We start from the raw sequence: 26376 nt of genomic DNA on the forward strand, positions 1-26376 counted from the left end.
TAGAAGCTGATAAAGATGATAATTCATATGGTAAAGCTTTGGACAGGCTTATTAGTAACATTAGCAACAACTTCATTAAGCCAGATTTACCTTGGGAAAAATAATGCAATGGTAAAGAATTTAACAAGTGTTTGGGGCCGCTGTCCACTGCATAAGGTTATAAAAAGACTTTTTGCACATGAAGGTCAAATCACTTATATGAATGAAATTATGCATATTTATTTATAAACGTGCGATATAAATATATGTCTATGCATATGAAAGAATTTAAGTGTCATAAGTGGAGCCAGGAAAGACAGTGTTGCAGAGCAGATAGAGACCTCATCTGAGAATCTGGAATACTTGGGCTCAAGTCCTGCCTTTAATTCATAGTAGCTGTGTGACCCTGGGCAAGTCCTTCACCATTCTCAACCTCATTTTTCTCATCAATGAAATGGGCACAATACAAAGTTGGTGTAAGGACCAAATAAGTTATGTCTAAACTTATATGTAATTATAACTTATATAAAATTATATATGTATATATCTGTATGTATGACATATATGTGTATAAACACTTTGCAAAACTTATTCGTCAGATTAATTACTTTTTTGTTATTTGTCAGTTTGTTATTGTTATCAAGATACAGAGAAGGCACTGACTGGCCTGCGCTGATACTAAACATAGGGTTCACTATATCAATAGTTTCCAAACTGTAGTCAGAGATCCCTAATATCCTTTCAGTGGGTCCCTGAGGTCAAAATTTTTCGTAATAATTCTTGGATGTTTTTTGCCTATGAATATACTCTACCCAGTTTTGTTTTGTCTTGGTTTTTCTCATGGTTTCTCCCCTTCCTTTTAATTCTTGCAGGCAATATGACTAATGTGAAAATGTGTTTAATAAGAATGTATGTGTAGAACCCGTATAAGATTGCATGCCATCGTGGGGAGGGAGTGGGGAGAAAATTTAAAACTTATGGAAGTGACTGTTGAAAACTGAAAACAAATTAATTATAAAAAAATTTTTAAACTTTTAAACAGTAAAATACTCCACCTTTCTCCAACTACATATCTGTATGAGGTTGGGTTTTCTTAGTGTGCTTCAACCAAAATAACGTCACCAGATTTAATACCAAAGCAGATATGAGAATCCATCTGTCTTCTCTTAAGTGAGATATTCAAGAAATAGGCAAAAATATGTAAAACAATGGCATTCTTCTCACAAAGTATGTTATTTTGGAAAATATGTTTTCCATAAGGATGTGTTGTTTATTTTGGCATTTTATAGATATTTTAAAATGTTATCAGTTTCCATTTCTAATTTAGTAAACATACACTAAAGTTCTTTTAACATCTTCAGTTTTTCTATAGCGTTAATATGGAAATGTGTTTTTTATGACTGCACATATATAATCTATATTGAATTGCTTACCGTTTTGGGGCAAAGGAGGGAGGGAGAAAGTTATTTCAATGAAATTCAAATTTTATTTAAAAATGATTGTTAAAAATTGCACTTCTATGTAATTGGAAAAAATAAAATACCATTAAAAGTAAGAATTCTTTCCCATAAAGAAACAAAATAATTTGAGAACTGCTGCCCCATACCAATGAAATTACAGGTCTGGTCTGTATCCCTTAGTGAGGACAAAGTACCATGGGGGTTCAAAGATGGGAGAGAGCACACTGATTTGGAAGGATCAAAAAGGCTCCATAATACAGGAAGCATTTTCAGTGGACTTTTAAGCATAGATTGGTTTTAAACAGGCCAGCAAGAATACCAAACGGCCATAAAAATGTTTAATCATTCATTTATTTCTTTAACTTCAGTTTTAGACACATCCTATATCCTTACTTGTGGCTCTTTGCCTGATAGTTTTAGCGGCAGAATCTGCAGCCAGAATTAAAGTAATGGGAATAAGACCTGAAGAATTTTAAATCTGATTTTCCATTTCTTCTGGGGGTTGAGTCCATGAACTATAGTTAAATTGTCTTAAAGATGCTTGTTGGTTTTCTTTGGGGGCTTAAAGGGATGTAAGGTAGGCTTTCCCAAAATTATAAAAGAATTCTCCAAATGCATTGTCTAGAAAAGATGTTATAAATGGGGGTCAGATTCCTAGTCCAGTCCCAAACAGCCTTTTTGACCCATAATGTTACTACACTATAATACTAATAATATCAGTATGAGTTATGGGTCCTAAGGGCACCATACGGTAGGTTATAAGAAGAAAGAATGTCCTCCCTTTTTCCTGGTTTGAAGGCTGACCAGAAGGCGCTATTTGAAATAGTTTTGGACATCTTTCTACCTCCTCTTCTAGAATCTTTTACCTCATTGTCCTTCTCTTCAGATTCATTGGTACCCAGAACTCTCTGTACTACTTCTCTTTCCAGAAAGAGAGACAGAGACACAGAGAGACACACACACAGCAACAGAGAGAGAGAGAGAGATCAAAACAGCCATTCCTGCAGTATAGCCAGCTGGTCTTAGTTAAGTGTTAGAAGGTAAGGAATCTGACTGAAGTAATTCAGACTGAGGTGTGAGATATGTGTGTGTATGTACATATATACACATACACACATATATAGACATGCATATATATTCATATTTACATACATATTTTGAATTTTTAAAAAATATGCGTAGAAAACCCAATTAATTTCTAATTGTAAATTTTCATTTTTATATAATGATATGGAAAAAATTAATTTTTATATTCACTGTAAACATTTCCATATGTGGAATACTGGGGGGGCCATCTCCCTGAGTGTGTGTTTAATTCTTATAATATTGTTGTGTCCCATGATTCTTCAGGAGTTTGTAAGTAGGAAAAGAACTATTGTGAGCTTTTAAAAACCTACTGTATTGAGTGGTCACTAAATCTTTAATCTTCTCCTTTGCATACTTTGATAAGCAGCCATGTTCAAACCAAAATTGTCTAAAATTTTCTAAGTTTTTTTTAGTTTTTACCCATGGATGAACAATGTTATTTGGTGCTTGCCATGTCCAGTGCCTCTCCATTCTTTTCTCAGAGACGTTATTCATGATGTATAGACATGAAGCTTCTGTGTCATCTCCAAATTAGTTTTTTTTTTTATTTTTCACAATCATTAGTCCTGAACCATATTTTACAACTTTTTGAAAAATTCTCTTTCACTGTGCTCACTATCACATTAAGGTCACTGGGTGTGTGTGTGTGTGTGTGTGTGTGTGTGTGTGTGTGTGTGTGTGTGTGTGTGTGTGTGTGTGTGTGTGTGTGTGTGTGTGTATTCAATTTGGAAGATTTACCATTTTGTTTAGAATTTAGTTGTCATGTTAACAAATAAAGATATAAAAATTTTAGTGGTTTTTCTCTATTTTTGTAAGGAAAAATAGAATAGGACAAGACAAGCAGATTCTAGGAAGTATAATAGTTTTTTTTTCTTTCATTTATTTACAAATTACTTTTTTACAAGAACATGAGTTCAGATCCTGGCTCTGATATTTATTACCCTGTGACTTTCAGAAATTTACCTAACCACCCTGGGTGTGTTTCTTCCTTAAAAAAAAAAAAGCAACAACCTTAAAGATTGTTTCGTTTTGTTTGTTTCCCTCTCTTAGTCCCAATAATTTTGTGTCTCAGTTGAGAAGAACTTCATTGAGATTCGGTATAGGATAGGTGATTTTCTAGCCATCCCAGACTTACAAAGACTTAGGTTAAAGTGCTATCTCTGAGAATAACATCAACCACACAGTAATAGTCACATTTATGTTAGTTTTTGAGGTTTTCGAAATGCTTTGCACGTAACATATGATACTCAAAACAACTCTGTGAGATAGGTTGAGATCACGGCTCTATGACTTATGATAGTTCTGACATTTGGCAAGTCACCTAACCCCTTTGGGCTTCCATTTCTCCATCAATAAAATGAAGAGGTTGGAGTAGATGACTCTTCTAGCTCAAAATCTATAATCCTATGATCCCAAAAATTTTTAAAACAGAATTCCAGTTTAAGCTATATTCAAATAGTAATTATTACTCATTGACAAATCTGTCCACTCGATAAAATGGGATTTTATTACTTACTTTATAACATCATAAGGTGATACTAACTACTTGAGACTATCAAACTATACTAATTGCAACCCTTAAAAAGAAATCCACAACGTCAAAATGAGTTTCAACAACTTTTTTAATCATCTTAGATTTCAAATTCCTGTTGATTATTAATAATAAACTAACTAATTTGCAGCCTTTCTAGAGAGATTTACATGTTTCAGAGGGTATGGTGGTTAACCCAAATGAAACTCCAAATGACAAGATTTGGTAGAAAAACAATTAAGGAATTTGGGGATTCTCATACCTTGCCTTCATTAGGTCCTCAAGTTCATCTCGCCTAAGTTGGTCCTGATTATCAGTTTCTCCTGTTCATTTCTGAAGATGTCGATTTCAGATGTATTTGTTAGACCACCACTTCAGTAGCCACCACATCACTTGATCTGGGGGCTTGAACATGAGTGCTGACTGCAGGTGTGAATCATGTGTAAGCCAGGCAAGCAAGGATAGTAAACTTGTACTGTCAATTTTACTGTATTTCATTTTCCTAAAATAGCAATTTTTCTACTCATACACATAGAATTCTTATTTTCATAGATAATCCCAAGCTTCAGCTTAAATCTCCCCCCTCTACATGAAGCCTTTCTTTATCCCCCATTAAGGATAGTACCCCTCGGTAATTATCTCCAATTTACCCTGTATATATTTTGCTTGTACATAGTTTTTTGTATATTGTCTCCATTAGATCATGACCTCTTTGAGTGGAGAGACTTTCTTTTTTTGCCTTTATTGTTTTGCCAGTGCCTGGCATATAGTAACCACTTAATAAATTCTTGTTAATTGCATTTGACTCCAGAAAAACAAGTTCCTGGATGACAGAGACTGTTTTCCCCCTCAGTATTTGTAACCACAGTGCCTAACACAATGTCTTGCACATAGTACGTGCTTAATATAAGATGTCCCAAAAGTCTTAATTGAAGTTTTCAGATTAAGTGTTTTTTGGATTGAATTAGATAGTGAATTATGATCCCTGTCGTATCTGACTTAAAAGAACATTGCCAAACAATCAATCAGTCATTTTCTACATTCAGCCTGTATTCCCTTTTATCAGTAAATGCAATGGGTTATTGCTTTATAATATAATTTTAGATCTACAAGTGCTATTCCTCCTTAATTCCTATTTTTCTCCCCATGATTTACCTTGATATTCTGTACTTTTTATTTCTCCAGATGACTTATTTTATTGTTTTGTTTAGTTCTGCAAGTATGTCCTTAGTAGTCTAATTGGTGTAGCAATAAATCCATAAATTAGTTTTGCTACTATTGTCATTTTAATTATTTTGGCATAACCCAGCCAGGAGCACTAGGTTTCAGCTATTTAAGTTCTTTATTTCTTAGGGGGTATCTTATGATTATATCTCTTCCAGTATTGACCCTATTTTTGTAGAGTAGCTTTCAGATATTTTATGAATTTTGGAGTTATTTTGAATGAGGCTTTTCTTTCTTTTGTTGTATTCTCTTGGGTTTTATTATCACTGTCTAGAAATGCTATTGATTTTTGCGTCTTATTTTAAAACCTGCTACTTTACTTAAGTTATTAATTTTCTGAATCAATTTCTTTCCCGATTCCCAAGGATTTTCTAAATAAAACATCATGTAATCTTAACATAAGGATCAATTCCTTTCCTCTTCGTCTATTTTTATGCCTTTAATTTCTTTCTCTTGTCTTATTTCAATTGCTAGCATTTTTAGCACTATGTTTAATAACAAGGAAAGAAGGCCTCCTTCCTTTATTTCTGTATTTATTGTGGAAAATACTAGTGTTTTCCTATTGGATAAAATGCTGGGTTTTGGTTTCAGATACTTTTTTATCATAGAAAAAAGATCCTTCTTTTCCTATGCTTTATAGCATTTTTTTTTAAGCATAAATGAAAGTTGTACTATGTCAGATTTTGTCAGTATCTACTGATATAATTGTGAGGTTTGGTGTGTTTTTGTTTTTAATGATTCATTATGTTAATTGTTTTTCTAATGTTGAGGCATCTTTGCATCCATAATAAAAATCAAACTTGATTATAGTGAGTGATTTTTAGATAAATCATCATTGTTCTTTTTTTGGCTGGAATTTCGTTTATAATTTCTAAATTGACTTCCATCGCTGCTATTAATTTTCAGCACTTTTTCTTTGTTTTGTCCTGCCCCAGTTTAGGTCTTAGGACTATATTTGAAGACATTTGACATTTTCCTTCTCATTTTGTGGGGGGAGAACAATTTGTGTAGGAGATGTTATCAGTTGTTTTTTCAAAAGTTTGATAGAATTCTCCTATAAATCTATGGATTCGGGTTGTTTTCTTTTATGATTCTTTTAAAAGTAGTTCAGTTTCCTCTTCTGAAACTGGATTATTGAGTATTCTGTTCATTTGTATATATATCTTAGATTTTTTAGATCATCTACAAAAATCTTTTGCATTCTCAGGAGGTTTTTTTGTAAATTCAGCTGCATGTAGTAGGTTTCACTATTTCTGTTTACTTATAATTTGGCCTTGTTCATTTTTATTTTACTAATTGTATCTTCCTTTTTAATCAGGATGAATAATGATTTATTAATTTCATTAATCAATTTAAAAATAGCTTTGAGCTTTTTTTTAACCTTAGCATAGTGCCTGCACATAGTAAATAAAATACTTAGCAAATGCTTAATTAACTGTTGAATTTTTTTAGTACTTCTCTGTTTTCTGATTCAGATTTGTCAATATTTCCTCTAATTTTCAAAATTTCTTCTTTTGTGCTTCTTGGGGGAGGCTTTATTTGTTGATTTTTTAAAAAAAATTATTTCAATTACATCTTCAGTTTATTAATCTCCTTTTTAAAATTTTATTAATAAGCTTGAATTTCTGATGAAAAACCTGAGCTTATTATTAGCTTATTGACTGTTCTATAAAAAAAAAAAAAAGTCCATCCTTACTTATATAGCTTCTTGTGTAAGCTCTAAGGATTGATTTTTTTTTAATGTGACAGTTGCTGAGTGGTGGTGAGGATGATGATGATGAAGATGATGATGATAAAGATATTATGTAGCTCCTACTATGTTCAAGACATTGTGCTAAGTCCTTTACAGATTATCTCCCAAACAAGCAGGGAGGTAGGGGCTATTATTATCCCCATTTTACAGATAAGGAAACTGAGACAAAAAAGGTTAGGTGACTAACCAGGATCACATAACTAGTAAGTATCTGAGGCTTGATTTGAACTCAGGTCTTCCTGACCCCAGATCCAGAGCTCTATCCACTGTGCCACCTAACTGTCCCTGTTGTTATGATATTATGATGAGATAGAAGGATTTCTCAGCTACAAGAAAATAATTTGACCCCAACTTCTAAGCCCCTTTAGCACCCATATATTTCTACACCTTTTATCTACTTCATTGCTTCATTTGTCACTTTGAGAATTCACCTATTTCCCAAAGATGAAGCACAGTTATATCTGTCAGTTAGTCCTTCTGATTGCCCTATGTTCACCAACATCCTAAATTTATTTCATAGGAGATTGGATGGTTTTTTCATGGACCTAAGATGAAACATTTCCTTGACAATTCCTACAGTCCTATTTGACAGCTAGATGGTGCAATGGATAGAGTGCTGGGCCTGAAGTCAGGGAGACTTGTCTTCCTGAGTTCAGATCTGGCCTCAGACGCTTCCTAGTTGTGTGATCCTTGGCAAATAAATTAGCCTCTGTTTGCCTCAGTTTCTTCAGCTATAAAAATGAGCTGGAAAAGGAAATGGTAAACCACTCCAGTATCTTTGCCAAGAAAAATCCAAATGCGGTCGTGAAGAGTTAGACATGACTGGAAACAACTGAACGAGTATTGCATCTGTTGCACCAAGTGGCTTAGGGCAGTCTGCCCTAGTAAATAGAGTACTGTTCTTGGAGTCAGGAAAATGTGAGTCCAAATTACACCTCTGACACTAGCTATGTAAATGTGGACATGCCCCTTAATTTCTCTGGCTCTCTTCAAACCAATGGGGAATTGTGTCAGTGGAGATAATTGCTAAGTTCTTAATTTACTGACCATATGATGACAGGCTATGTTATAGCTCCAGGGTTGCCCAAATTGTCATTAGTGTTTGCTTCCCCCCACTTCTGACCTGACACTCCAGTTCCAGTCCTGAGGCCCTGGGCTTCAGATTGGACAGAGCCCACCATACCTAACCACTATATCACCCCTCCCTGGCCCACTTCCATGTCATGTTGTTGGGCATGAGCCCTTTCCCCTCTGCCCTACATTCCCTTTCTAGTTCTTGGAATAGTATTCAAATCAGTGCCACCATTCCTGAAAAGGATATTTCATTTAATTGTCCTAAGACTGCACTGTGACTTCCCTGACCAAAATACTCTTTGCTTCACCATTAATCTATAAGTATTGTCTTCCCATCAACTTACGTTAGCACTTGAGAGATTGTGCTGGGAGGAAAAGTTGGTCCTATAAATGTTACCATATCCTAGTCTCTGCAATAAAACTGTTTTTTTTTTCTTTTGCCCAGAAAGACATTTGGAAGAGTTCCCCCTCCCCTGTCTTGCACATAGAGAATGATGTTTAGGACATATCTCCAATTTCCGAAGCTGTTCTAGAAGCTTTCTCGGCATTGATGCTGTGTCACAAGGCAGATAACAGCATGTCCAGGAAGAAAGTTTGAGGTGCTCACCCCGGTCTCTAGCATCACCTGATGGTGAGGTTCATCAGATACCCCAACAACCATTCTGCAGTCTGTTTTCCTTCTGTCTGTCAGAAATCCCCACCACTCAATACATGCATAATTGACCCTTGTCAACATAGGAGGGGACATAACCATTGCCTACTGCAGCAGAGAATCTAGGGGAAGCACTGCTAGACTCAGTTTGGTGTCACTTGTGGTATATGATGCATGTTGCTGAAAGATGAAGGCAAAAGTAACAAATTATCTGGGACAGCTAGCAAGGTGGCACAGATAGAACACCAGATCTGGAATTAGGAAGACCTGAATTCAAAGCTGGTCTCAGACTCTAACTAGATGTATGACCCTGGGCAAGCCTCAGTTTCCTCATCTGTAAAGTGATTTGGAGAAGGAAATGGCAAACTCGGTGTCTCTGCCAAGAGGATCCCCAATGGAATTCCGCAACTACAACAACGAAGCTTCTTTGAAAAAACTTGGACCTGAAAGAGTGGATCTCATGTGCTTATGCAACGTGAGAATTACCCAGTATAAGAAATGGAAGGTGTGGGGTTTTCTAGCCTTTTTTGTTGTAGTTTAGCATACAAAATGAAATAAAGAAGGAATAAGTGTCTGGTGGCAGAGGGGTGAAAATCACACTCCACTGGAGATAAAACATTTATCTAAATGGAGAGTTACCAGTCCTAAAACCCTTCCAGTATTTTTCATGGAATAATAAATTCAGTAATCAACCCACACTTTAAAAAAATGACACACCTATTCTAATTTTTAAAGTTTGGCTCCTCCTATTTTAGGATAAGTTTTTCCCATCCTAAAATTTTAAATTTTTTCATAGTTCTTTATTTCAGAAATGCTGAAATAAATGAAATTGAGTGAACCTGGGGCAATTAGAAAAAGTTGGTACAATTCATTTTTTTCTTTTCTTCTTTTTGAAAGGATAAGACGTTAGCATGAGTTTCATGGTTTATTTTGAAGTTGTTTTTAAAAATTTTATTTCTCTTGTTTTCATCTTTGTTGATGCTCAGCTATCCTATCTTATCTGCTGAGTTTTGGTTTTTTTTTTTAAGTAAAATTGTCATTTATTTTTTAGGGAATGAAAGAAGAAATTCTTCCAGCCCCTGATAACAGCACCAACCCTTTTAAATGCCTAGTGTTTCCTCCCTTCTCCCTTTAGAGAAGCAAAGTGAAAACCAAAAGGAAAATAAATCTGTCCTGTTATTAAATTTGGACTCTTCACACACATAATGGTCACTACTGTACTGTGGGCCAGGTTGTCACTTTGGCAGCTTGTAAAGCTCTTTATCATAGTGAGCAAGAAAAATCAATGTCGAATTACCTCAGGAATATTATTGATGACCCGAATGTCATTTTCTGTTTTTATTACTTTTCATTGTATTTAGTTTGTAACTGAAGCCCCTTTCTAATTAATTTGGTTTGGCTCTGTAGGAAGTAGAAAAAGCTACCCATCTAATAGGTGACACATGTCACAGAGAAACCTTACAACATGCCCATTTCCCCAAGATCAATCAACCATGAAATAACTCACCGAACTTTCTGTTTTTCTAGCAAATTCTTAAGAAATACAATAAAATTGAATTTGTCTAGTCCAAAGAAGAAGGGAGGCCCACGAATGAACAGAAATGCCCTAAAAGCCCAGCTTTATCTGCCTATAATCTTTCTCTTAGCTGTTAAAATATCCTGAAGCACTCGATCACATTGCATTTTAATTTCAAAGCCATGTGTTGTATTAGCAGAATGCACATGGTACTGATTTGAACTGAAAGTCTGTTCACCAGAACGTCAGGCTAGCATGAACAGGGTCTCAAGTAGGTCAAAGGCCTAGAGTCGACATCTTTGTTAAATCTTACTCTTGTGAAAACTAGAAGCCTAGGTCAGGGCAGCCAGCTGATGGTGCCTCTTACAGCCACTGATTAGATAAGGCCTACATTTATCAACTGCACCTACACTAAGACTTAACCTTTTAACTCAAGAGTTTTGATGTATCTTTATTTCAGAAAGAGAAGGCGGATGTGTTGTTGTTGGGTTTTGTTTTTCTGTGGCCAAGTATTGGTCCAGTATCAACGAGGTGTAACATCCAGCTTTTTCCAATTTTGTCTACTAGGTTTACGCAGCTCTAGTATGTAAAATGCACTCCTGCACACTCTATATCTGTTTTTCTTTACCAACATTACAGCTCATTATGATGTTTTGACATTTATAGAAAACATTTCATTTTTGTGTGTGTGATTTTCATTTTTACAGAGCAGTTGCATTACTCCTTTAGCTTTGCTTTTTCTGTCAAGTTTGAACATATCTTATACATAGCCATATGAATATATGTATACATATGTACATACATTTATTTATATTTTCCTTTCTATCCCTAAATAAATCAATATAACTGTTAGATAGAATTTCACTTGGAAGGAATAGTTAAAGTTCCTTTGAAAATTCAACTTCTATTTGCCTCCAGCACATTGAATGACTTGAAGAGACAGCATGGGGCTGTAGAAAGTTTGCTGGATTCAAAACCCAGCTCTACCGCTTATAGCCCATGTGACCCTAAGCCAATGACCTAACCTCTCAAAGCCTAAGTTTTTCATCTAGAAAAGGGAAGAGGTTGGACCAGATGACCTCCAGGGTTCCTGGCAGCCTTAAATCTATGTTCCTAATAGTCTCTCTTCTAAAGATAGATGCAGTTGTTTCTCTAGAAAGTCATCTAAGCACTTACACAAACCAGGTGAGGCAATGCTCTACCAAAGCCAGGTCTCTGAAGTTGCATAAACATATTAAGAATCAGCTCTAGCAAAACTTTCTGCATGTCATACAGAAATCATAGATCTGAAGATAAAATTATCCAGTTCATGTTAAAAAGATTACTTTGCTGGAAACACAATGTTCTTGAAGGAAGCTGACTGCTCCTTTTCCAATAAGGCTACAACTGCCTTTCTCAGAGTATGGCTTCAGAAGAATGGGAAAACAGTAAGAGGGTTTTTTTATGTCTTGCATTTATTTCTCTAAGTAAAAGAAAGATAAAACAGTCACCCTGACAATTTTAATTTTGTCTTGGGAGGTCAGCCATCACACTGGAACAGTGATCTCTCTTTCTCTCTGCCCTTCCCCCTCTTCTTCCCTTTCAAATTAAACCTGAGACTTTGGAGCATTCTGAACTCTTTCACCAGCCTGAGATCATTTTCCTGATTCGTATTCACTGGGAAAAAAAATTTATTAACCAAATTCCCAACCATGTTTTCCTACTTAGAACCACGAAGCCTATAATTCAGAACCCTCAATTTTTCTTCTTGTGTTTATTATTCCCACACCATCTTAAGGCACTTTTTGGATTTGGGAAATAGACAAAATAGGTCAATGGATTGCCATTTTACTTATAGTCAGTACAGGAATGAAATACTGAATGTATGCGACATTTTCTGTTAAGGTATTCTGTGCATTGCCTCTATATTTGGTCAATTGGTGCCCAGGAAATGTTATTGACCAAGTGTTCACTGTAACAAAATGTCTTCATAATTGAGGCCATAGCGTATGAGAGATGGGGAGGAAGATTGCCTGAATTATCTTTATCCTTGCCTCACTTCCCCATTTCCTTGTGCATGCTTAGCCACAGCTTAAATGGCCTGAAGAAATCACCATGACTAACATTTCTTTACTTGGGGTATCTTCGCTCACTTAGGATGACTATATTAGCTCTACTTTTCCTCATCAGTTTCAAGTTCTTACCATCTTCTCATTTTTCTTTGCTTTCTTTTGCTTTAATTTTTCCAATCCAAAAAAGAATTTACTAAGTGCCACTATGAGAGATAGAAGTATAGCGTCCAGTTCATATAGGAATATACCTGATGACTGCATATTGACTGAGAATACCACAATTTGGCATCATCTATTTTGTATTTATTGTCTTTTCACTTATTTTATTTCTTTCATTCAATATTTCCCAATTACATTTTAATGTGGTTCTGGCCACATTCAAGGGTTGAGTTTGACTCCTCTGGTTTAGCAGATAGAGCAGATTTAAATCCAAAAAGACTTTGCTTCTGACCTATAGCTATTGTGTAATCCTAAGGAAACCATTGGACATCTCAGTTCTCTAGGCAAGTCTATATTGCAGAAAAGAGGTCAATTTGCATTGGTAGAGGTAGCATCCTATACCAGTGAAATCACAGGACTGGTTACAATCCCCATCCCTATGCTAACTTTGTGTCTAGTATGGACATTTGAAAGACAGAATGAACAATAACCTCTACTCTCAAAGAGTTTCCTTTCTCTTCAGGGGGTATACAACGTGTAGATCGATAGTGTCATATATTTAGAGTGAATGGTACCTTAGAATTGATACAGTCCAATCTCCTCTTCAGATGAAGTAACTAAGACCTAATAAGGTTTAGTGATTTTCCTCCAAGGTCATATAGCTGGAATGTGGCAGAACTGAGATTTGAACTCAGGACCTCTGACTCTAAATCCAACATTCTTTGTACTACACCATACTGCCACTATATAAATGGTGATGAAGAATGGTTCCCCATGAATCCCAGCTCTCCTGCTTACTTCTGACTGCTACAGAAAATTCTGAAACTATTTCCTAAGACAGATTTCTAACGTTAAAGAAAACTATTAGGACCTGAATTCTCTGCTTTTGAAAGGCAAAGATGCAAAGGAAGTCATGTCTTGGAGAATGCTTGCAAAAGCATTCTTTGGATTTATAGGATATTTGGGACATGGCGCTGCCCTGAGGCTGCCTAGAAGTACAGCCTTTTGAGGGTCCAGCTATGAACACCTAGACCTCATTCACAAGCAGATTGTTTTTTAGAGATATCTATATTTTTTGCTTGTTTGCTTCAGTCTTTGAATCCTCAGAAGCTAGCAGAGTACTTGGCACCTCGTAGGTCCTTAGTAAGAGCTAATTGAATTACAAAACTCCACTATAGTCCTATCCAGGTCCTTTGCTTTTTTGGTTTATGTAATCCTAATGAAGTTTCTTGACAATAAATTTAGTCCCTAGAAGAAAACCATCTTATACTTTCCAACCCGTTTCCCTAAACACACTTCACTTTCAGCTCAAATTTTCCCAGATTTGACATTGACCCCAAGCCAGATTCTTGATGATCTATGAGGTACTGTCCCATTTGTGCCCTTCCCTGCCCATCCATTGGATGAATTTTAAACAAATATGGAATATAATACAATACAAATAAACACTTAAGTGATGGGAATACATGTGAGAAAAGGAAAGGTAGCCCCTGTCCTCAAGGACCTTACAAACTGATGGAGGAAAACAGCACACAAAAGGAAGCTAAAAAGCAGGGGGATTGGGAGGGAGAAGGTATAGTTGTTCAGTCATGTCTGATTCTTTGTGACCCCATTGGAGGTTTTTAGAGATGTCAGAGTGGTTTGCCATTTCCTTCTCCAGCTTATTTTACAGATGAGGAAAACTGAGGCAAACAGGGTTAAGTGACTTGCTCAGGGTCACTCAGCTAGTAAGTATCTGAGGACAGATTTGAACTTGGGTCTTCCTGACTCCAGGCCTGGCACACTCTCCACTGTACCACCTTGATGCCCCATGGTAGAACAGTAGTATCCAAAGAATGCAGTTGATGTCAGATTAGTTTGCTGGGCTTCTGGACCCTCTTTCTATGGAGGTTTTGGGAGGACCTTTTTTTTTTTTTTTTGGTCCCTTCCCTGCCCTCTAGCCAAAATGCAGTAGTTTCTGAGGATTTTGATGATTCTGATGAAGTATGAGTACCAAAGCTTTATGATTATGAGTTTCCTGGTGGATGAATTTTTCCCAGAGGGACCAGGGGAATTATGATGATGGTGGAATAAAATCCAAAGAGTAGCTGATGGGAAATAGAAGCTAGAAAAGCTAAGTGAAAGCCTACGGCTGAATCCTGGCAGTCCACGAAAACTGAAAAATAGATTTAGGACTAAAACTTTCTGAATCTCCAGTAACAAATATCCTACAGAATCACAAGCATAAAGATTCCTCCTTAACTCCTATCAAGCCTTTCTTCCCAGACTCCTGTGATTCAAGCGGGTCTTTTCCATTTTTTGTGCCCTCTGTAATCTTTTTTCTCCCCTCTTTTTTTACCATCTCCCTAGAGCTTAGCACAGTGCCTGACAAATTGTAAGCAGTCACTGTACACTAGTTAAGCATCTACTATGTGCCAGGCCCTGTGCTAAACATGGGATACAAAGAAAAGCAACTGACACCCCTGGCCCTGGAAGAGCTCACATTATGATGGGGAGACAATAGTTACGTAGCAGGATAAATAGGAAATAATCACCAGAGGCGAAGTACTAGAATTAAGAAGTATTGGGGACTTAATATAGAACAGTGGTGTCAAACTCAGCTAGAAACAGGGGTCGCTAAACCATACATAAGGATCTGTGGGGCCCACGTAATGACTTAGAAAACATGAACATTATCTGTGCTCTATTGTGTTTTTATCTAGTTTGTTAAATGTTTTCCAGTTATATTTTAATCTAGTTCAGGCAGCACTTAGGAAGGCCCAGCTGGCATTTGACACTTTTGCGTATATAAGGAGGGATTTTAGCTGAGACTTGAAGGAAGCCAGGGAGGCAAAGATGAGGAGGGGGAGCATTCCAGGCCCAAAGGAACAGTCTGAGAAAATGCCTAGAGTAGGCAGTTGGAAGGTTTTGGGCCAAGAAGAGCAAGAAGGCCCTCAGAAAAGGGGCAAAGGTGGATGGAACAGAAGGTAAGCACTGACTAGAAGACAAAGTATCATCGTAGCTTAGCAAGAGAATATTATTTCTGTTTAAAAGATAAAAAGGTAGAAAGAGTACTTAATTCAGAGGCAGAGGATGTGTGTTCAGATTCTATCTCTCGTCACTACCTGTGTGGCTTTGGACAAGTCATTTGTTCTTTCTAAGGCTCTTTCTAGCTATAGATTCCACAAAACCTATGAAATGGTGCTTCCATCTGAAAGGCTCATTTGAATCAATCAATAATACTTGGGGCCCAATGAACCACATTGCAGGATACTCAAAGAACTTGCAGGTGTATTTGCAAAGCCAGTTTGTGGTCTTTAGAAAAATCAGGAAGGGCAGGAAAGGTACCACAGGACTGGTGATGGCCGACCTCCATGCCGATATTCTGTAAAGATGACTTCTTTAAACTATAGGCAGGTGGATTTGATGTGCATTTCTGGCAGAATTGTAGGGTGAATTATTAGAGGGCTGTTTGCAGGAACTTTGAAAGAGATATGGAGATAAGTCATTCTGGGTCCATTAAGAACAATTCATGCCGGACAGTTTTAAGTAGTTTTATTCTGTTTTGTTTTTTAAGTCCCACTACAATCTCACCTTCTACAGGAAGCATTTCCTGATCCCCCTTGATTCTAGTAACTTTCTTCCTTTGATTATTTCCAATTTGTCCTAACTATTGTCTATATTCCATGTATATCCTACATATATGTGTAGATATAGAGATATATACATCTCCTGGATACATTTAGATATATATATCCTATATACTCAAACAATAAAGTTGCTTGTGATGTTTCCCCCACTAGACCGTGAGATCTTGGAGAACGGGGACATATTTTTTGCTTGTTTTCATTTCCCTAACATTTAGCACAGTGCTTAATAAACGTTTATTGACTGATCTAAATTTCAGGGAGGCATTTGGCAAAGTCTCTCCTAATATCTTTACATACAGGTTAGAGAGTTGTGTACTAGATAGCAGTGCCATTAGATGGAGTTCACTCTAGCCACCATGTAAATGACCCAGCACAAAGTGACAAGTAATATGGATCTGAATCAACTTAGAGGTAAGGTGCCCCAGGACTCAATCTTCTGTAGAAGTGATGTAAAACTGAAATAGTAGAAATGCTGAACTATATTTAAGGAGCCCTGCAGGCTGCATTTTTGTTTCTGAGTCATTTTCAGCTACGTCCAACTCTTCATGACCCCATTTGGGGTTTTCTTGGTAAAGATACTGGAGTGATTTGCCATTTCCTTCTTCCATTCATTTTACAGATTAGGAAATTAAGGCAAGCAGTGTTAAGTGACTTGCCCAGGGTCACTCAGCTAGTAAATGCCTAAGCCAGATTTAAACTCAGGAAGATACATCTTCCTGACTGCACCATCTAGCTGCCCAATATGTAAGCTGCATAGTGATTTAATTCTAAAATATAAGATGATCTCTGTTCTATTGTATTTTTATTGATTGGGTTAAATATTTCCCGACTACATTTTAATTTGGCTCAGGAGTGTTGTGGGCCACATATGGCCTACAGGCCACACTTTGAACATCTCTGCTCTGTAGGACTCAGTTTTGAGTACTGTTCAGACATTTCTGTTCAGCATTTTCATCAGCAGCTCATATGAAGGCACAGATAGCACATATGTACATCTCGATGAATACATTTTTTATTTTCCAGTCACACAAACCTGAGAGGCATAGTTAATGCATTAGCTGACAGAATCAGGATCCAAAATATCTTGACAAGCTAGAGTGATGAACCAAGACTAATCCAGTGAAATTTAATTATAATACATGTAGAACTTCACTTCTACACTTGTATTTTTCTTGAAATCATCTCTACAGAATGGGAGGAGATTTAGCTCAACAACAGTTTGTAAAGAAAAAAAAGGCTCGTCGTTTTAAGTGAACTGAAAGCTCTACATATGAGACAACAGTGTAGTTTCATGGCCAAAAAAGGTGATTCAATCACAAGTGGTACTAGCAGAAGCTTCCAATCGGTGAAAAATATTTAATACTGTGAATTAAGCACTGTATTCATTTCTGCCCGCCATATTGTAGGAAAGGCAGTGATAAGTTGGACTGGTAAGAGAGGAGTAATCAGTATGTTAGGTACATCAAGGCAGAAAGGCAGTTAATGATTGAATATTGTGCTAAGGATACAATCCAAAGCATTCTAGTTATCCCTGGCCTTCAAGGTTGCATTCTAATGGGAGAATATAACACACAAAGGGGAATTTGAAAGGGCGAGGAGGAAGGTAAATACATGACAGTATGCCTGGAACCAACCAGGAAACGCTGGAAAAATCTAGAACTGACCAAGATAGGCCCAGGCTAATGTATCAGAACCCAAGGAGGGAAGTTTCAGGTGCAAAGTACAGTTTCTAGATCAGGCCAAAGATTGAGGGAAAGAACTGGGGAGATTGCTCTGAAAAAGAGATGGAGGAGTCAGTCAGTCAGTCAGTAAAAATGTATTAAGCTTTAATATGTTCCAGACACTGTGTTAAATGTTGGGGTTACAAAGAAAGATGAAAGATGGCGCCTATTCTCAAGAAGTTCAGCCAGTGGTGAGGTGGGCAGAGGGGAGCAAGGTAGCTCTCTTCAGGTATTTGAAAAGGAGCCATATGGCTCCAGAAAGCAGAACTCGACTGATTCTTGTAAATGGCAGAACAAAGCCTTTTCACTTTGAATCTAATGCTTTTTCCAGTCCCTCCATGCTGTGGCCCTGATGCCCATCACTTCTGAGTTAGCTAAGTGATACCGTGGACAGAGAACTGGGTCTGGAGACTGGCAGACCTGGATCCAAATCTGGCCTCAGGCACTAGCTGGCTGTGTGAACCTGGTGAAGTCACTTACCTGCCGTCTGCCTCATTATTATATAAAGATAATAACAGGGTTGCTGTGAGGATTCAATGAGATATTTGTAAAATACTTACCATAGTACCTGGCACATGTTATTTCATCATTCTTCTGTCCTGTCCCTTTGTGACTACTTTAGGGGTTTTCCTGGCAAAGATACCGGAGTGGTTTGCCATTTCCTTCTCCAGTTCATTTTACAGATGAGGAAACTGAGGCAAATGGGATTAAGTGACTTGCCCAAGGTCACCCAGTTAGTAAGTGTCTCAGGCCACATTTGATCTCAGGTCTGCCTGACTCCTAGTCCAGCACTCTATGCAGTGCCTCAGAGAGTAAGCACCATATAAATTCTAATTCTCTTTCCATCCCTTTCTGTCCCCAACTTTCCTCTATTAACAGCTCCAACAATCCCCTACCCCATCACAAGTACTTCTTTCTTTGGAGGCCCAGCTAAAAATCCACCTTCTCCCTGAAGTTTCTTTTTTTTTTCTGATTGACTTGACCCATCATGATCTCTACGTAGCCTCTAGTCCAGTGATGTCAAAATCAAATCAGTCTCAATCCCTGTGGGCCACGTCTTGACTTAGCTTTAAAATGTAATATTATCTGTTTTACTGTAGTTTTATTTATTTTGCTAAATATTTTCCAATTACATTTTCATTTGGTTTCCACCCATACTCCGGGAATTTTTCAAGTCCCATAGGCCTCATGGTTTCACACCTCATTGTTTAGTCCTAAAGCACTTACTGCCTAATCATCACACTAAAAGATTCCAAAAGTTGTTCCAAAGAAATGACTTGTCCAAAGGTGATAACTATCAGATGTGAGAGATTAACCCAGCTGTCTCCCAACTCCACTATGTCCAGTTTCCTTTCTGCTGTTCTATGCCAGGATTGCCTTTCTATGTCCATCCCACTGCTCTCCTACACAAACGTTCCATTCCCGTCCAAGTCGCCTCTTCATTTCCCTACTAACATTCTTTTCCTACTCATGCCCCTAACCCAAATGATTAAAATGGAATTGGGAAGTACCTCGCACAGTAAATAAAAATACAACAAAATATTTAAAACCATGTCGGTATGAAGCCTACAAGGATTCTTTTGCATGGATTCATGGGCCCCTTTTTATTTAACAACACTAATCTAGTTCACACCCCTCATTTTACAGATAAAGAAGTTAAGATTAGAGATTCCATATTACAAGTGATAATCTTATGATTCTAGTACAGTTAAGGATTCACATTGTAGAATTTACCATATATAGGTATAATGTATATTAATATGTATTATATATGATAACTGTTATGTACATATTTTACATGTATGTACATGTATGTATACATACATATATAGGTGTAGAAGAACGTATCTCTCATTCTGAACTACCTGTTTTCGTGGGCATGAAGACATATAGGAATGAAAACTTAACCACGAGGTCCAAGGAAAGCCCAAATGATCTTCTTGCTTCCAACCTCTCCTATTTCCAAGCCCATCTTCCATGCAGCTGACAAAGATACTTTTTTTAGTTTATGGAATAAAAAAATAAGCATTTCCATAATATAATACAATAAAAAAAATATTCTTTAAAAAGCAAGTCTGACTTTGTCACTCCCTGAGTGATAGGCCTCAGAGTTCATATCTCAGCTCCATCATGTATAATGGGCCTCAGTTTCCTTATCTGTTGGACTAGATGCCTTCTGAAGTGACTAATCCCATAAACCTCCTGGCTGCTTGACTCTGGGCAAATCACTAAGCCTCTCAGCATCCCCCGGCAGCTGGTTTAAGGTCTAAAATGTAGAGCAGTTGACAGTATACGTTAGTAGGAGTTTCTTCAGTGAGTTCTCTATAATAATGAAGTAACAGGTTATGTGCATATGCCAACACACAAGGTCGTAAAGACCACACCCTCCACAGACTAACAATGACAATTTGTGAAAGGTACAGAAATGCTCTATGGAGCTAGTCAAAATATATTTTAATAGGAAATTGGGTGAAAATTATATTTTTTAAAGTTCTTCTCATTATTTGTAGCCATGAAGTTCCACTTGTTTGTTGTGCTCTTAAACTTGTAAATCAGAATTCTAATTCTCCCACTCAAACACTGCCAAAGTAAGCTATGGGATAGCGAACAATGATTTTTAGTCTAAAGATTTTCACAGTGCTGAGAATTCAGGCAACATTTCTATGTTACTTTCATGCGAGATGGAACTGCATTTGGCTGTGTATTTGTGTGTGTTTAAATATGGACTAATGTATGCAGGAGGAGTTTGGCATTGGGGATTTCTCAATGCATTATAATGCAAATTGTATTTTTAAACCGGCCAAACTATTGATGCTTTTACTGAATGGAATAATTTATTACAGCAGGATTTTACTCAGATGACATTTCATCATCAAATAACAGTAAACACAATAGCCATTTCCCATAAGACTGTTCTCAAGTGCCAGGGACTTTAAAAGAAAATAAAACTTGCCTTGCGCTAAATGCTGCATTGTTATAGGCAGCGATTTCATTCACTGGAGGAAAAAAGTTCCCACCAGCCAGGTATAGTGGGCCCACAAACAGTACAGGTACATTCGATCATCCCAAGAAAATTCCAAGTGGAAAGGGATTTTGTAAATCTCAATCATTCTTCTGTGTCCTTTATTGGGATAATACAGAGAAATTTGTCTCAGGTGTCCCCCCTCCTCTATCCCCCACCCCACCCCCCACCCCCGCCCAGTGTTCCACCATCCCTGGTCAGTCAGCTACTGCTTGTGGTCTTTTGGCTGAAGATAATTTTTAGGTGATGGTTAAACTCCAATTTTCATTAAAAAAAAAAGAAGTCTTTAAGTATGGGTGTAGCCAAAGTTAGGCACCCTTTTCTCCTCAGAAATGAGACCACAAATTCTGCATTGTGCTCACAAAGATAATTAGGGCAGTCTAGCAGCATACCAGCATTTAGGCAGATTAATTGGAGCATGCAGATTTATATAAAAACACATGTTAAAATTGGGGAGAAGCTCTGTTTGTGCATAGGTGTGTGTGTGTGTGTGTGTGTGTGTGTGTGTGTGTGTGTGTGTGTGTGTATTTAACTAAAAGTTTTGAGCGCCTTTGTAATTTACACATCATCTTTTTTCACTGGGAAAAGGGGGGAAAGAGACACCCCTAAATGTATCAAGGGACAGTTTTTAAAGTAATTTTATAAAAGATGGAAATGGGATATCTTATTGGCCAATTGAATAATTAGCCCTTGCTGGCCAGGAATTCCCTGTGGCCACCTTATCCCAGTCTTTGTCCATTCTCACTTCCCCCACCTCCCAATTAGTTGTTTGCAATTCTAACATTTTTTCTAAGAAGTAGTTTTCATCGTTTTGAGTTGCATAATGAAACGGAAACAACTTATTAAAACATACCATCTTCGGTATGGATCAAGATGAAAATGACTCTGGGCAGCTGGAGTCCTGCAAAAAGCCCAGGTCTGACAAACAGCACTTCCAGGAAACAGATGTAGAAAGAGGGCTGCGTACATGTCAACCTCTCACCGGACAATTAGTATGCATAACTGCATTTTTGACAGTGTCAAGGCAGAGACTGGGCATAAATCGTGGGGCGTTGCTCCCTAGTTTACTTGTCATGAGGTCTTTTCTGGGTGGTCCTGAGGCAACTCCTCTTGTTCTGTGGATTGGAACTCTGATGCCAGGGATGCTGTGTTTCTAGGAATTGGGGGGACCTACCTTATCTCAAAATGTGTGCAAATGTTGAGTTATTGGAACTCATGCCTTTCCACATGGCTCTGTCATTTAGGTAAACTCCCCTTTTCTCTTGATTTGTCCATTTGTTTGTTATCTTTCCTTCCACTCTCTGTGCTTCCCCCCCTCAGTACTGTAAACATAATTGTCCCACCACAGGGACTCTTGCTGGAAATAGACTGAAGTTGCTGTAGGCGCCACTTTCTACATCCCCTGATGATTTAGTAGAGCTGGGAGGGCCTGGGTGGCGTTTCCCCTTCCCAGATCAGAACTTCAAGCACAGTTACCCTAAATGATGGATGGTTTGGGTTGTGAGAAGCTCACTTCTCTTCTTTAGTGTAAGCAACTGAGTCCTCCTTTAGAGGAGCTGTGAAACACGGCCATTTCAGAACTGATCCCACGTAACCATGTTTATCTGCCCTTGGGTTTGTTATTGGACTGCCCAGTGGATATAGTCACCTTTTGACAGATTCACTGAAAAGGGCACCAGGGTTCTTATTTTTGTGGATTTCCAAGGTTTGGGTTAGCATTTGTGCTAACAAGGATGGAGATCAGCCAAAGAAACCATCCTCAGGTGAAGAGAGGTCACAGGAGATAGAATGAAACTCAGGGCACCCCAATTTCTTCTGACTTGGCTTCCAGTTTCCTAAAATTGTATGTATTTTACTCAGCAGCGATTAGTAAAAATAACAGCTTCATTTGATGTCTCCTCTACTAGAATTTGCATCCCTTTGAGGACAGAGACTTTTTTCTTGCCTTTCTTAGTTCCTGGGACCTAAGTAAGGACTTTCATTAAATGCTTATAGATATATTTCAGTTGTTTACATGACATAACGGGAAGAGTACCGCAGTGCTTAGGAAATATCCTCATCTGTAAAATGGGTATAATAATGCCAGAACTTACCAAAGAGGATTATCATGAGTGTCAAGATATTCACTGTTTTACAAACCTTTAAACGACACATAAATGTCACCAAGGCACAGGCCTTGGACTTGGTGTCAGGAACACTTGAATTCATATCCAGTCTCAGGCACACTTACTAGCTGTTACCCTCGGCAAGTCACTTAACCTGTTTGCCTCAGTTTCCTCAGTTGTGAAGAGGGTAATAATAGCACCTACCTCTCAAGGTTGTTGTGAGGATCAAGTGAGGTAATGTTTGTAAAGTCATATTGGCACAGTAACTTAGAGATAGTAAGTGCTTTATAAATGTATTAGTTACTATACCAGTAACTCTATAGTAAAGTTTCTGTACTCTAAATAGTGTATTTTAAGTGAAAACCCAGTTGGTTCAATGAAGTTTGCACTTTCCCCCCCCAAAAAAAGAAAAGAAAATACACAACTAAAAATTACACACACGTTGACTTCTTCATTAAAAGAATACTCTCTATTAAGGTGATACTTCCATCAAGAAGCTGATCAGCTGAAGTTGTGACTTTTCTACATGTTGCATCTTGAAAACTTGTTCTCCAATGACCTAGTTAAAAATGTGCTCATTATCATGTACAGAAAATTAATTGGAAGTGAAGCACCTCTCCTAAGAGATCAAATGATTTTCCATAGAGTGAACTGGAAGCTTAGACAGTTCTGGAACCCCAAAGTAAATATAACTGAGAAGCCTGTTGCCCAATCTGACTTCAGTCTTCTCTTGGGTCAATCTGCCTGCATAGGTTGGCCACACTCTTGGGCGCCATAACCACAATTCAATCCACTCTGCTCATGTATCCACAAGGGTGACACAAAAGACCTTTGACAGGCCTAACGAGATAAAGGGCAGTGTCTGGAAAGCTGTCTTTGAATTTCCCTGAACTCAGAGGAATAAAGCAGCATTTTCTACAGAGCTAGATAACCCATTTAATAGAAGTATTTGAGAGAGAGAAAATGCGTCGAGCAAACTTTAAAATGCAAAGCTATTTAATGCTGGCTTTCCATAAATTTTCAGTGTCAAGTGCTGGCAGTGTTAATCAAATTGAAAATTAAAGTGAAGCAAATAAGAAATCTGCCTAATTAAGCATGTATGTCCTTATTTTAAGTTATATTCTAGTTTTTAATTGAAGAATGATTCCAAGGCAACAACACGGAACAAAATATATACTTTATAAATAAATTTTAGCCTCTTTTGCTGCCTCAGATGAAATTTAATTTCTTAATCTCCTGAATTTACAATACCCTTGTTGTTACCATAGTGAATTTAGTGAATTAGGGCAAGCTGGGTTCCAGTTTTTCTCTCGTCTTAATTGAACTAAAGTAATGGCCTAACTTTTTTAAGAAGGCTTCTTCTAGGAGAATCCTAGGATTTAGAGCCAGACATTACCCTACAAATCTTCTTGGCCAACCCCCTCAGTATAGGGATTAGGAAAGCAAGGCTTTGAGAAGTAAAGCCCCTTACCCCAAATCACCCTTGCTTGTAGCAGAGCCAAAAACTAGACCCCAGATCTTTACACTACACATTTGATATCCTTTCTACTCTACTCTACCACACTTAACTTTTGTTTTTAAGAATATTTCTGAAGAAGTAGTAAAGCAAACAAATTTCAAAATAGAAATTTCTAGAACTCTCAACTTGGTCTAGGGATCTGGACTGTGTTGAAATCTTGACTTTGCTGCTTAATATCTTGGTGATATTAGATATATCATTTTATCTCTCTGGCCTCATTTTCCCCAGCTCTAAATTATGGGAGTTGAACTAAATCAGTGGTTCTTTTGATCTCAAGACTCCTTTATAATCTTAAAAATGATTGGAGACCCCCAGAGAGCTTTGGGTTTTGTGGGGGATAGCTGTCAACTAAATTCAGAATTAAAACTGATAAAGTTTTAAAACCTTCATTCATTTAAAAATAATGGTAATAAATGCATTGTAAGATAAACACATAGTATTGGGTAGAAAAAAACTAGACAGGAGCAGTAAACAGGGCATTGGGCCTTGAGTCAGGAAGATCTGAGTTTAGATATGACTTGGGAAAGTCATTTAACCTCAGTTTCTTCAGCTGTAAAATGGGAATGGTAACCACATTTACCTCCTAGGACTGTTTGTGAGGATAAAATGAGATATTTGTAAAATGCTTATTATAACAATGCCTTGAATATAATAGATATTTCATAGATTCTTGCCTTATGCAAATAACTATATTCACCCTCCAGAGGAAAAAAAAAATAGTGAGAAGAGTGGCACTGGTTTATATATTTTTGCAAATTACTTTAATTTCCAACTTAATAGAAGACAGCTGGATTTTCATATCTGCTTCTATATTCAATCTGTCGTACTATATTGTTTGTGATCCAAGTATGTGAAGAGCTGTCCACATCAAGATATGTATTTGGAAAGGGGAATATTTTAATAATCAGATAATATCTTTATTATGAAAATAGCTTTGACCTTGAGGGCTCCCAAAAGGGAATCAGGGACCCCATAGGAAACAATGTACTCCACTTTGAGAACCACTGAACCAGATGATTTTTGAAGTCTCTCCTAGATGTGGAGATCAAACAACTCCGGGTCTTTGGTAACAATGGAACATTACATTACATCTGATTTGAGAGATAAACCCCAGACTTCCCAGCCTAAACACCATGGCTTCTATAGGGCCCATGACTTGGAAATGGAGGTCAAGGCGAAGTCCCAGCAATAAATACCCTTGTAAGGTAATCTGCCAACATGCATTTATTAAGTACTCATTTTGTGCCTGATAGATACTGTATTAGACAGTAGAGATACAAGGGGAAAAAATGAAACAGTTGCTACCCTCAAGGGAGAGACAACCTATACACGGAAAGTATTCATGACAAATACAAAGTAACAGGGGAGTGGCTGGGAGGGGCCTAGGTAGTGTAGTGGATAGAGCCTTTGGACCTGGAGTCAGCAACACTATCTTCCTGAGTTCAAATGTGGCCTTGAGTATTTACTAGTTGTGTGATCCTGGGCAAGTCACTTAACCCTCTTTGCCTCAGTTTCCTCAGCTGAAAAATGAGCTGCAGAAGGAAATAACAAACAGTATCTCTGCCAAGAAAATCCCAAATGGGGTCACAGAGTCAGACAGGACTGAAAAATGAGTGAACAGCAGAAATTGGGAAGTTGGGGACTGGCAGCTCCAAGGAGCTGGAACTACCTTCTATTTAAAGTGCTGCTTGCATTGAATGAGCTTTCAAAGAAAACAGGGATTCTGAAAGTCAGAGATGAGGAAGGAGTGCTTGCTTGGCCCTGGCGCCAGCCGTTGTCCACTGTGACAGGAGATAAAAGAGGAAAACCAAAAAGGCTAGCTTGACTGGACCATCAAGTGTGGAATGGGCAGTGGTGCAGAAGAAGGCTGGAAGGGTGGGTTGCAACCAGGATAT

The 26376-nt window shown here is 37.6% G+C and overlaps 1 protein-coding gene across 14 annotated transcripts in view; it reads left to right on the forward strand.

Moving 5' to 3' along the window:
* The window catches only part of CDIN1 (CDAN1 interacting nuclease 1), a 261023-nt gene that overhangs the window by 209439 nt on the left and 25208 nt on the right, over positions 1 to 26376 (forward strand). The window contains exon 11 of one of the 14 annotated variants that reach the window (XM_072622896.1): positions 2369 to 2479. The exons of the other annotated variants lie outside the window; for them this stretch is intronic. Within the exon in view, the coding sequence (XP_072478997.1) occupies positions 2369 to 2465 (97 nt within the window). The 3' untranslated portion in view covers positions 2466 to 2479. Of the gene's footprint in view, positions 1 to 2368; positions 2480 to 26376 lie in introns of those variants that run through there. 14 annotated transcript variants of the gene reach the window in all.

Source organism: Notamacropus eugenii, chromosome 7 (assembly GCF_028372415.1).
Source record: "Notamacropus eugenii isolate mMacEug1 chromosome 7, mMacEug1.pri_v2, whole genome shotgun sequence".
NCBI lineage: Eukaryota > Metazoa > Chordata > Mammalia > Diprotodontia > Macropodidae > Notamacropus > Notamacropus eugenii.